This window comes from Heterodontus francisci, chromosome 30 (assembly GCF_036365525.1).
Source record: "Heterodontus francisci isolate sHetFra1 chromosome 30, sHetFra1.hap1, whole genome shotgun sequence".
NCBI classification, from domain to species: Eukaryota; Metazoa; Chordata; class Chondrichthyes; order Heterodontiformes; family Heterodontidae; genus Heterodontus; species Heterodontus francisci.
Genome location: NC_090400.1, coordinates 28120320 through 28133214, shown reverse-complemented (window position 1 = coordinate 28133214; position 12895 = coordinate 28120320). Strand labels below are relative to the sequence as shown.

General features: G+C 49.8%; 1 protein-coding gene and 1 pseudogene across 2 annotated transcripts in view; one reads left to right on the top strand and one right to left on the bottom strand.

Moving 5' to 3' along the window:
- LOC137346644 (sodium/glucose cotransporter 2-like) overlaps window positions 1-12895 on the bottom strand; it is a 57872-nt gene that overhangs the window by 21512 nt on the left and 23465 nt on the right. For both annotated transcript variants that reach the window (XM_068010274.1, XM_068010273.1), the window contains exons 8-9: window positions 8530-8759; window positions 7328-7463 (exon numbers count right to left, since the gene is read on the bottom strand). In XM_068010274.1, coding sequence (XP_067866375.1) covers window positions 7328-7463; window positions 8530-8759 — 366 coding nt within the window. The remainder of the gene's footprint in view (window positions 1-7327; window positions 7464-8529; window positions 8760-12895) is intronic.
- Window positions 8939-9069, top strand: LOC137346894 (U2 spliceosomal RNA; annotated as a pseudogene).

Below are 12895 nucleotides of genomic sequence, written 5' to 3'. Positions count from 1 at the left end.
GGAACACCGGATCTCCTCTGGATAAACAGTAGGTGAAAGGGCTGGCTGAGTTGGGCAGGGCCATTTCAGACCTATGTGGTAGTGCCTCTGCCAGACCAAGTGACAGTAGTAAAATGGAAGACCACTTTTCAACTGATAAATCCACGGGCCCATGACTGACCATTTTGGATCTGCCATTTGGGTGAGTCAGCACAAAGGGACACCCAATGATACCCAAACTAACCTGGTTTGCCACTGGGAAGCCGGGTGTTGGTTCCCGAAATCTATCAAGGCTGATCTGTTAAAACCGTGGGGATCAAGGCTGCCATCTGCGGGTGTGCCAGTCACCTTGCCTCGGTGATTGATTTTCAGTTCACCAATTGGCACTCTGGAGCACTCCGGTTGGACGCATTTTGCTCCAGAGGGCTGAGGCCAATTTGGCGGGCCCCTTGATACCTTCTCGCAGACCCCGAGGAAACCGCAGACTCGGGGTTGACAGGCCCTGTTCTAATGAATGCTAGTAGAATGGAATATTGCCTCAGATATTTTATTTATTTTATTTTATTTAGAGATACAGCACTGAAACAGGCCCTTTCGGCCCACCGAGTTTGTGCCGACCAACAACCACACATTTATACTAACCCTACAGTAATCCCATATTCCCTACCACCTACCTACACTAGGGGCAATTTACAACGGCCAATTTACCTATTACCTGCAAGTCTTTGGTTGTGGGAGGAAACCGGAGCACCCGACGAAAACCCACGCGGTCACAGGGAGAACTTGCAAACTCCACACAGGCAGTACCCAGACTTGAACCCGGGTCCCTGGAGCTGTGAGGCTGCGGTGCTAACCACTGCGCCACTGTGCTAAAAGAGAAACAGAGTTAATGGTTCAAATCATTGACATTGATCTGAAACAGGTGGAATCTTATCAGTGTCGTGGCGTTCCTGAAGGCAGGACCAGAAGTTGTTGTAAATTACACTCCTGCTGTAAATCCCATTTCCGAAACAATACTGTATTTAAATTAGACGTGCGCGACAGGCACGGGGAACACGTGGCATCATGCGGCGGGGGCGACCTTTCATTGGTGGAATCCGCCGTCACTGCCCCAAACTTTCAGCCTCAAGGAGCAGCAGCTTTCCTTTCATGTAAGTATCTTCACAATAACTTAGTTGAAGCTTTCACTTAAATCAAAATGTTTTGCCTCCCTTAATTTGTGAAACTCACCACCAACTTCATATCATGTATATTTTCTACAGCCTAAGTGAATGACATGGCAAATAGCAGGCACCGTCCCGCCCCAAGGTTCAGTGATGCCTCCCTGCAGGTTCTCCTCCAGGCTGCCAGGGAAAGGCGGGAGGTCCTCATCCCTGCAGATGGAGTCAGAACACCCTCCCGCCTCACAAAGGTAGCCTGAATGGAGGTAGCAGAGGAGGTCCCGGACCATGGGTAATTCTTTGAACATGGGGGCAGTGCTGCAAGCGCATCCATGACTTGCTCAGATCAGCGAGGATAAGTGGTCCTGGCAAAGCTGCTCCAATGTTTTCTTCCATGGCCCTGTGTATTTAAGGCAGAGTGTACGCAAGGACTGCGTGAGCAGCTTGGTGCCATTTACTAAATGTTGACGATTGGCATTGTTTATGTGATTGGAAGTGTCGTGCAAAAGCCAATGCAGAACGAGTGAAGTTGATGCATATATGCAATGGTTGTGATGCATCATTTGCCATGTCATTAAATCTGTACTATCTGCTGCAGGAGAAACAAAGCCACAACCAGCATGAGCATGCTAAGACAGGAGGAGGAGTCCCTGACATCAGGCTGCTGACCACAGCTGAGGAGGCGACGTTGGAGAGTGCGAGAGAGGAGGGAGGCAGGGCGACCAGAGATAAGGATGAAGTGCCATCTCTGCTCTTGCAGCCATATTTGGAAACTGAAGGAAATTGTGTGAACTCATGTGAAGCACATGCTTAAAGTACCTCTATTTGTGTCTCCACTGCAGGTCGCTGCACTTGAGTCGCAGAAGAAGATGTGGCCCAAGAACCCTCCTCTGGGGAGGAAGTAGAAGCCAGTGCCCCAAAGGGTGCACCATCACCTGACTCTTCTTCCACCTCCGCCAGCGCAGATGCATCCACATGGTCCGCAGGAGGTTTAAGATTAGAATCTGGGTCGCAAGCTGGTGTGCACGACACAGACCCATCCCAGTCGCTGAGGGAGCATGTGCCAGCTGGGTCCCCTGACAATGGGAGGACTGCTGGGGACCAGGCCCCTGCTCAGCCCCACACTCACCATGATCCTCTGTTTGTTGCTACGAGAAGTCTGCTGGACGTGCAGCAAAGCCATGTGGAAAATATGTCGGAGATGCTGAGGTCCTGCGTGGCTTTGCACGTGCCATGGAGGAGTCCATGCAAGCCATGACGTCTGCCATGTCCCAGGTATTTGAGCGTATGGCTTCCTCAGTAGAGGGTCTGGCGAGCTCCGTGCGAGTCTGGTTGAGCGCTCGAGCCATATGCAAACTGACCTGCACTCCATCGCTGTTGCCATTGGCTCCATGCAGCAGAGTTTAAACGAGAGGGGGATGAGGAACCTGAACCTCCCTCCAGGTGCTTATTCCCCTCAGGGAGACAGGCAGTGCCATCGTGCACACAGTTGCAGGAGGAGCACGTGCCAGCTGTCCCGGGCTCTTCCTCTCAGGACAACCCTGGGGTAAGTGGCGTCTCGTCCTCCATCCAACATTGATCCCCCTACCTCCAGCAGGCAAGCACACGGGGGATACTCAAAGCACCATTGCTGCAGACTCCCAGTAGGATGGAGCCATCAATGCCTTGTTGCTCCAGAGGACACCTGCCACGGTCATCCACAGCAATGGAGCAGCGTACTGAGGAAACTGCCTCCACCTCAGCTGCTAATGGCAGGGTAGCAGCTAGATGTAATGGGCGAAAAAGGAAATTGAAACAGTTTTGATCACGAAGGTGGCATGGGTACTGTACAAATTGTCACAATTGCAAAGATGTATTAAAACATTTTTATTTCATGCAAAATTTGATCCACTCTCAGTAATGTTTTGCTTGGCTACAGATGGATACAAAGATGTTTTTTGGAGGCCTATGGCAGGAACGCAATGATGCTTGCAAAGCATCTCAGGAAATGTCCAGTGTTCATACCCGATTGGAATTTTAGCCTTCACTCTTCAATGATGGCTGCTGTCCTACTGATGATTAATAACTTTTTACAATACTGTCATGCCTTACTTTTGTTTTCTACGATCATAACTTAACACTGCTTGCAGTGGTGTGTACTCGCATTCATTGTAGCCCATGGATGATTTTAAATGCCAATCACATGAAAGTGCAGCCATGCTTCATTAAGATTGCAGGGATGAATAAGACCTCATGCAAAAGAAAATTTCTGTGGGAAATTGTTACTTTTTTCCTCTCAACGTTCCTTGATGATCTGGCTTATTGTTGGCTGAAACATGTATAAATGAGGTTCTCCCTGATGTCCCTTGCATGTCTTTCCATGGCCCTCATATGGCATCTTTGGCATTGTTGTCCTCTTCCTCATCCTCTTCATTGTCATCCTCATCTGAGGTTGACTGGTGTTCCTCCTGTTCCTCCGCCTGCAGCATGTTGCCGTGTCTAATTGCAAGGTTATGCATGGCATAGCAGACAATGATTATTTGTGACACCCTCTGTAGTACTTACTGATGAGTCCCTCCAGACCGGTCAAGGCAACGGAATCACATTTTCAGCATGCTAATAGTGTGTTCAATGATGGCTCTGGTGGATGTGTGTGCGACATTGTTCTTCTCTTCAGCAGCGCTTTGCGGGTGACATACTGGTGTCTTCAACCAAGTACAAAGGGGGTAACCGTCCACTTCAGCTGGTTCCTCGAAAACTGCTGGCAGCTGGGAGTTCCTCAAAATGTAGGACTCATGACAGCTCCCTGGGAAATATGCACGATTCTTCTACTGTGGTCACAAACCAGTTGCATGTTTAAAGAGTGGAAGCCTTTGCGATTAACAATGACAACAGGCTGGTCCCAGGGAGCTCTAATGGCCACATGATGAAAGTCAATCACCCCTTTCACTCTAGGGAAGCCAGCAATGGCACCAAAGGCTGCAGACTTTGCTGCCTGGCTGTCCTCGTCTGCAGGTAAGTAGATGAAATCATTAGCACAATGAAGTAGGGCATTGGTTACTTCTTTGATGCAGACTGCGAGATACCATATATGTCGCCTCTTGATCACTGGTAGCAAAGAAATTGAGTGCAATAGTAACATTGAGGGAAAGTGGCATGGGGTTCCCAACGGAAACAAGCAGCTGCAGGTAATGCTGAAGGATTGTACACATTTCTGTCGCCATTGCAAGTCAAATCCTCATGCTTCACTGGCACTGCCTTTCTGACATCTGAATGTGTCCTAGTTCTGAGGATGCGATGACACACCAGCGCCCGTCTTCGATAATGCCTTTCCTGGATGGCTTCATTCTGAGCAGCCTCACCCTCTTGTGTTGCCTGCTGCTCCTGTTGAGGCATCATCCATTGATCACCAAGATCCCTCCTCAGTCTCCCCCTCTGCAATTGTTCGCGTGTTAGAGGTCAAATTGCGTGTATGAGACTCATGTCTTTGCAGCTTTTCAATTATTGAGATGAGAAGAGTGTTGTAAAACTGTCCTTCTTCTGCCATTCAGCAGAACCATGAAAGTCATGAGCAGATCGCTGTTATGTGCCTTACATTTGCATGCAGCAGGAGATTGCACCCACCATCATTTGTTTCCTCCCATTCAACATGCATTCCTTGATTGGATGCGTGGTTTGCATTCTTCTTCCAGAAAATGTTGCGTCTGCGATACCAGACAAGTTGCCCACCTTCCAACCTCCTCCTGCCAACTCCCAGCCTGCACCCATCACTCATGACCCACCCAACTTAACCCTCACCCTTCCCCGTTACCATAGAACCTTCCCCCATTGCCATGGGCCAGCTCATCATCAATTTATACATGCCATCCCTCCCCCCCCATCCAGCAGTCCATGTGGTGTAGGTCCAACCACGGTGCTGTATGGGAGGGAGTTCCAGGATTTTGACTCAGGGACAGTGAAGGATCGGCGATGTAGGGCCACATCAGGATGGTGTGTGACTTAGAGGGGAAATTGCAGGTGGTGGTGTTCCCATGCATCTGCCACCTTTGTTCTTCTAGATGGTAGAGGTCGCGGGTTTGGAAGGAGCTGTCCAAGGAACTTTGGTGAGTTGCTGCAGTGCACCTGTAGATAGATGGTACAGACTGCAGCCACTGTGCACCTGTGATGGAGGGAGTTAATGTTTAAGGTGGTGGATGGAGTGCTGATCAAGCAGGCTGCTTTGTCCCGGATGGTGTTGAGCTTCCTGAGTATTGTTGGAGCTGCACTCATCCAGGCAAGTGGAAAGTATTCCATCACACTCCTGACCTTTATTTAGATTAGAGATACAGCACTGAAACAGGCCCTTCGGCCCACCGAGTCTGTGCCGACCATCAACCACCCATTTATACTAATCCTACACTAATCCCATATTTCTACCACATCCCCACCTGTCCCTATATTTCCCTACCACCTACCTACACTAGTGACAATTTATAATGGCCAATTTACCTACCAACCTTCAAGTCTTTTGGCTTGTGGGAGGAAACTGGAGCACCCGGAGAAAACCCACGCAGACACAGGGAGAACTTGCAAACTCCACACAGGCAGTACCCAGAATCGAACCCGGGTCCCTGGAGCTGTGAGGCTGTAGTGCTAACCACTGCGCCACTGTGCCGCCCTGTGCCTTAAAGATGGTGGACAGGCTTTTGGGAATCAGCAGGTGAGTTACTCACTGCAGGATTCCCAGTCTCTGACCTGCTCTTGTAGCCACAATATTTATATGGATGGTCCAGTTAAGATTCTGGTCAATTGTAAACCCCAGGATGTTGATTATGGGGGATTCAGCAATGGTAATGCCGTTGAATGTCAAAAGGACATGGTTAGATTATTTCTTGTTGGACATGGTCATTACCTGGCACTTGTGTTGTGCAAATGTTAGTTGCCAGTCATCAGCCCAAGCCGAATGTTGTCCAGGTCTTGCTGGACAAGTATTTGAACAGTTGCAAATGGTACTGAACATTGTGCAATCATCAGCGAACATCCCCACTTCTGACCTTATGATGGAGGGAGGATCATTGATGAAGCAGCTGAAGATGATTGGGCCTATGCCACTACCCTGAGGAACTCCTGCAGTGATGTCCTGAGACTGAGATGATTGGCCTCCAACAACCACAACCATCCTCCCTTGTGTTAGGTTTGACTCCAATCGGTGGAGAGTTTTTCCCCTGATTCCCATTAACTTCAATTCAGCTCTTTTGTCCATGTTTGGACCAAGGCTGTAATGAGCTCTAGAGCCAAGTGACCCTGGCATAACCCAACCTAAGCATCGGTGAGCAGGGAATTTCTGAGTAAGAGCAGCTTGACAGCACTGTTGGCGATACCTTCCATTACTTTGCTGGTAATTGAGAGTTGCCTGATGGGGCGGTAATTGGTCGGATTGGATTTGTCCTGTTTTTTGCGGACGGACATATCTGGGCAATTTTCCACATAGTTCAAATGCCAGTGTTGTAGCAGTACTGGAACAGCTTGGCTAGGGGCATGGCTATTTCTGGAGCACAAGTCTTCAGTACTGCAGCCGGGATGTTGTCAGGACCCATAGCCTTTGCTGTATCCAGTGCCTTCAGCCATTTCTTGATGTCATGTGGAGTGAACTGAATTGGCTGAAGACTGGCATCTGTGATGCTGAGGACCTTGGGGCCAAGATAGTTCATCAACTCGGCACTGTTGACTGAATTTCGTTGCAAATGCACAGGGATAAAAATCTGAAATTTTCTTGAGTTGGTAATGCAAGGAAGTGCCATTTCAGGCCTCAAGTGTAACTTATGGCCTCTAAGCCTTACCTGCTCTGTATGGCTCAGGATCAGATCACATGATATTAGATAACCCAGCACAGGCCTTAGATTGGAACCTAGACTCTTCCTGTTCTATTCATCTCAGTATATCGTCACACAACACTGTCCCCATTGGCAATGTTCCCTGCTCCCATTAAAGGGCCTGTGAAATTGGCTCCACACAAGATAATAACTGGAATTGGAAAGTCAGCAGTCTAAAGATGGTGATGTAAGCACCCATCATTATCATTCCGAGGCAGTGTGCGGTGGGACTGGTGGGCAGGGGCAGGTTGGTGAGCTCTTACGCTTGCCAATGGTCTGTAACTCTTTTGGTTCTCATGCCCATTAACAAGAATACATTAGATTGGAATAAATAGGTATTTGATTCAGAAAACTTACTTGTGTAAAGTATTCGACTGATCATGCCTGGCAAGACCATCAGGTACATAGGCAACAGCTTTATGTAGCCACATAGGACACAACCAGCCTTCACATGCGTCAGGTTCTTCGCAGCAAGGCAACGCTGGATGATTACCTGGAAGAGTTTGGTACCAACAAGTTGTTAGAAATATATCAGCAGATGGGATTCCATTTTATTCCCGGAGAATTCAGCATCAACTGTCGGAATCAAATACTCCAAGCAGCAATATAGTATGGGTTAGATATAGTTTCAAACTCCCTCTGCATTACCTTGTCAAACACTCTGAGCTGAGGAACAACAAGGGTTAGATAAAACTCCTTTTACTCTGTCCCATCAAGCAGAGTGACCCTCATTTTGGAAGAGGAGCCTTATTTTAACAATGTGAGTACTTCCATCCCTCCCCTTGCCCATTTCTCATCCTCACTAAGTGAGTTTGCCAATTTAACGCCAAATGCGGGGTAGTTTTATCCTTCAAATATTTCCTGCCTTTGCCCCACCTTCACTCTCAAGTCCAGTGAAAGCCTCATCCAAACCTTTTTTCACTTTAGGTTTGATGTTTCCAACACTCATCTCACTGGCTTTCTAAACAGCTCCCTACACAAACTCCAATTCATTCAGACTTCCATTGTCCACATTCTGTCTCACTCACCTTCCACCCCTGCCTTTACCATCCTTGCCTACCACCTCTGTCCTTAAGGACAGTACCTATTACCCCTGGCCATAGTTCTCTCAACTGTAACCCCCGTTGTTCTTACAGGTATTACCTGCAACCTTTGTTCTAATGCACATCACCTTTCACCTTTGCCCTTACCATCCTCCACTACCTCCCTCTCCCTTAGAACATCAAGTTTAAAATCCTTGTCCTCGACTTCAAATTCTTCCACATCCTTGTTCTTCCTAACCTGACAACCTCCTGCAGCTCTACATTCCTGCCCCGTACACCCCTTTTTCAGTCTATTTTAATTTGTCTCTGCCTCCCCTGTATCATCATCGATGACACAGTCTTCAGTTATGATTCCTCATACTCTGGAGCTCTCCTCTTAAAGGCCTCCATTCTCGTGCCTTCTCTCTTTATCTCCTCAAAACCTATTTGTGAAACTAACAAAGTCCGTAATATGTGCTTTTTTTAAAGAAAAATAATTGTTGAGAGCTGTGGATCAATGGTCAATCGCCAGCCTACCTGATCACTGCACCAGAACCAAATTCCAATGATGGTAATGCCGAAGATTAATCCTGTCCAGGGTAGGTCACCACTGACTGCATCTCGCAGGAGGTTGTACGAGTCAGCACGAGGGAGGAAGCACTTGTCAGAGATGTTATATTGGAGAGGATTTTGTGAATCATGAAGGCTTGGTATGGCATCCTTGTACTTGGTAAATAAAGCCTGGTAGCCCCCAACTTCATGGAAAGCTGTGGGAGATGGAACAGAAATCCACAGGTTAATGGAAGAGCCCAGTCTTGCCTTATAATTCATACATCTGACACTAGGAATCACCCACATGGCTCTTCTCTGCACTGCCTCCAGTGCCTGAATGTCTGTATATCATCTACTTTTTCTTACCAGATGCATCACATTACACTTGTCTGTAATCGCTTCTCGGCCTTTTGGCTAAGATCAAGTGTAGTATCTGTTCTTATCAGTGCTTACTTGGTTGAGAAGAGACCATGATCATTGCCTTTTGATCCTGGGTAGGCTTTGAGTAAAATGGCTTTAACCAATCTTCGAGCTTCAGGCCAGGGAGTGCGGCACACCGTTCGGGTGGTCGCGAAGGACAAGGAAGGAGAGGCACCGGTCGATCACACCTTCTTCATCAAGAAAATCCTCTTCGATTGCTGTGGATTTCAAGCTACGGACATCTTCTGCCTGCAGGATTTCCCCAGCAGTGGATACATCGATGTAACGTTCCGGAACGTGGCGGGATGCATCAAGTTCCTGAAGGCGTTCAAGGAGAAAGGGGACTGGGCGCCACTGTCGATCCTCACAGCGGAGCCGCTCTTCACGCTTCCGTCACAACGGGACCGGGTGGTGACGATTCACCTCTACAACCACCATGTTCCAGTGGTGGATGTACTCACCTTTCTCGCCAGGTACGTCGAGGTAGCCGGCAGCAGCACTGATGTCAAGGACCCCTTTGGGATTTGGACCAGCAAGTGGCAGGTCAAGGTGACCTTGAAGGTCGATCCCAGTGGAGCCATCATCCACCCTCTCTCTAGCTTCGTTATCGGGGGAAGTCGAGGCTTCTTGGTCTACGCTGAGCAGCCCAGAGTTTGCCACACCTGTGGGAAATCTGGTCATGTGGCAGCCAACTGCAGCACGGTTGTTTGCAAGAACTGCAAGGAGGAAGGCCATCAGACCAAGGACTGTAAGCAGACTAAGTGTTGCAACTTGTGTGGTGCGGCAGGCCATCTCTACAAAACCTGCCCCAAACGCTGCCTCAGTTATGCTCAGGCGGCAGGGTCCAAGGAAAGGCCGGGAGAAGGTACGACGAAGGCGTCCGGTGTTTGAAAGGAGACAAGCAACCTTCTCCGCAGTGAGGAACTTCAACCTGAGAAGGAGAAGAAAGGGGAGGCAGCTGAAACCAGCGACCCAGCACCTACCCTGCACCCGAAACCCCTCCTCCACAGACAGAATCAATGGAGGAGGAGGTAGCAGATGGACAAACAGGTCAGTGGCAAGTGGTACAAAGGAAAACCACAAAGAAAAAACATCCAAAAGCGGAACAGACCACCACCCAAACCAGTGGCAAGAGGAGGCTACCTTCTGAGACAGACTACAACAACTCCTCTTCACTGGACGGGGAAATGCTGGAACGACGGCCCCTTCAAAAGAGGCGGCAGAACACCAGGGAGATGGAAGATAAAGCCCCCCAGCCCCTGGACACGGGAAGTTGTGATGGGCCCGGCGTGCCCCAACCCCAAAGCGCCACACGTAATGACGTAGCCAATGCATCCCAGCTCCGGGACACCGAGAGCAAAGACACATCTGGCACACCTCAGCTCCGGGAAGCTGGGAGCAGTGATGTTTTCAAGGAGAAACAGAGGGAAGCAGCAGAGGACAACCCAATCCTTGCTGCCTACAAGATCCCCCCGCTGTCACCCCAGCGGAACAAACCCTGCATGAAAAACCAGGAGGGGTTGCTGAGCCCAACTAATGTGAAACAGCTTGCACACACGATGGGTATGCAGGAACATCCCGAAGGACTGGGACTAGCAAGGACAAATAGTATGGGAAGCAACAACTAACTTTAAAAAAATGGGTGTAAGGATTGCTTCTATTAATGTACGTAGCATTAAATCTACTACGCGATGTATTTCAACCTTGGATTACCTCGCCAAGGTCAAAGCCGACCTACTGTTTCAGCACCTACAGGCAGTGGTCGCGATGGTGGTCCCACGGGCCATCGATCTGGTCGGGGGGTAATGATTGCCGTTCCTCCAGCCTGGGCATTCTGCTGCGGGGAGGTAACTTCACCATCTCCGAAGTTAAGGAGGTGGTGGGCGGTCGCCTCCTCATAGCAGATGTAATGTACAACAACGCTCCGCTCCGGTTTATCAACGTGTACGCCCCGGTACAACGCAACGAGCGGCTGACCGTCTTCCAGCAGCTCCCACTGCTGCTGGCGACGTCCAGGCCGGTCATCCTAGGCGGTGACTTCAACTGCATCATCGATGCGGCTGGACGATCCAGCAGTGACGACAGCAAACTGGACGCTACGTCCAGATTCCTAATAGAAACAGTTAAAGATGCCAAACTGCACGACGTCTTCAGCAAATCTGCAGACAAACGCAGCGCAGATACACATGGTCAAGATCGGACGGGTCTGCCCGTTCCAGGATTGACTTCCTGTTTGTGTCCCGTGCTGTCACAGTCAGATCCACCGACGTCAAGCCGGTGTTCTTCTCCGACCACTGCCTCTTACTGGCCGACTGTCACTTACAGGACGACCAGCGGGTTGGCAGAGGGACGTGGAAGCTCAATGCCACACTGCTGACCCCAGAGAATATTGAGGAATTCAAAAGGGATTACAAAGGTTGGAGGACCGTGAAACCCCTCTTTGAATCTCCAGTTCACTGGTGGGAAGCGATCAAGGAGAACATCAAGAGGTTCTTTACCCACAAAGGTGTTCAGAGGGCGAGAGAGAGAGAGAGGGAAATGTGCCGACTCCAGAAAAGTATGCAAAACATGCAGTCGATGGGGGTCGAGGTCAAGGAGGACCTCCAAGAGGTGAAGAGCCAGCAGGCCTCGCTCTTTGCCACGGAGGCCTCCAAGATCATCTTCCGGTCCAGAGTCCGCTCAATCGAGCAGGATGAGACGTGCTCGCATTACTTCTTCCAAAAGGTACACAGAGAGAGCTCTGTTATCAGCAGCCTGAAGGAAGAGGATGGCTCGGTAACGTCTTCGCAGTCCGACATACTAAGGATCAGCAAATCATTTTATGCTGGGCTGTATGACGCGAAGCCCACAGACAGCAGAGCCTCCCAGTCCTTCCTGTCATCTATCACAGAGGTCTTAGATGACAGCAGGAGGGAGAGACTCGACAAGCCGCTAACTGTGGACGAGCTGATAAAGGCCGCCGAGTCCTTCGAGACGAGTAAAACACCCGGAAGTGACGGCTTACCGGTCGAGTTGTACTCGGCCCTGTGGGACTGGGTCGGCCCGAACCTGCTGGAAGTATACGAGAGTATGCTCCTGGCCGGCAGCATGTCAGAATCCATGAAGAAAGGCATCATCACCCTCATTTACAAGCGGAAGGGGGAGAGGGCAGAAATCAGAAATTGGCGGCCCATCTCATTGCTTAATGTTGACTACAAGATTCTGTCCAAAGTCATAGCCAGTCGAGTCAAGTCTGCTCTGGAGTCAGTGATCCACTCCGATCAGACCTGTACTGTACCCGGCAGGAAGATCTCCGATAGTCTCGCGCTACTCAGGGATACGATCGCCTATGTGCGGGACAGGAGGGTGGACACCTGCCTCATCAGCCTGGACCAAGAGAAGGCTTTTGACAGGATATCGCACACCTACATGATGGACGTGCTTTTCAAAATGGGGTTTGGGGAGGGAATCTGCAATTGGATCAAACTGCTCTACGCAAACATCAGTAGCACAGTCTCAATCAATGGGTGGGAATCGGAAAGTTTCCCGATCCAATCTGGAGTCAGACAGGGCTGTCCTCTCTCCCCGGTCTTGTTTGTTTGCTGTATTGAACCCTTTGCTGAGTCTATTAGGAAGGATGCGAGCACATGAGGGGTGACAATCCCAGGCAGCGGAGGCACTCAGGTTAAAACCTCCCTGTACATGGATGACGTCGCCGTCTTCTGCTCAGATCCGCTGTACGTGCGCAGACTGATGAGCATCTGCGACCAGTTCGAACTGGCCTCGGGAGCCAAAGTTAACCACGGCAAGAGCGAGGCCATGTTCTTTGGGAACTGGGCTGACCGATCCTTTGTCCCCTTCACCGTTAGGTCAGATTACCTGAAGGTGCTGGGGATATGGTTTGGAAGGGCCGGGGCGTGCACCAAAACCTGGGAGGAGCGAGTAGCCAAGG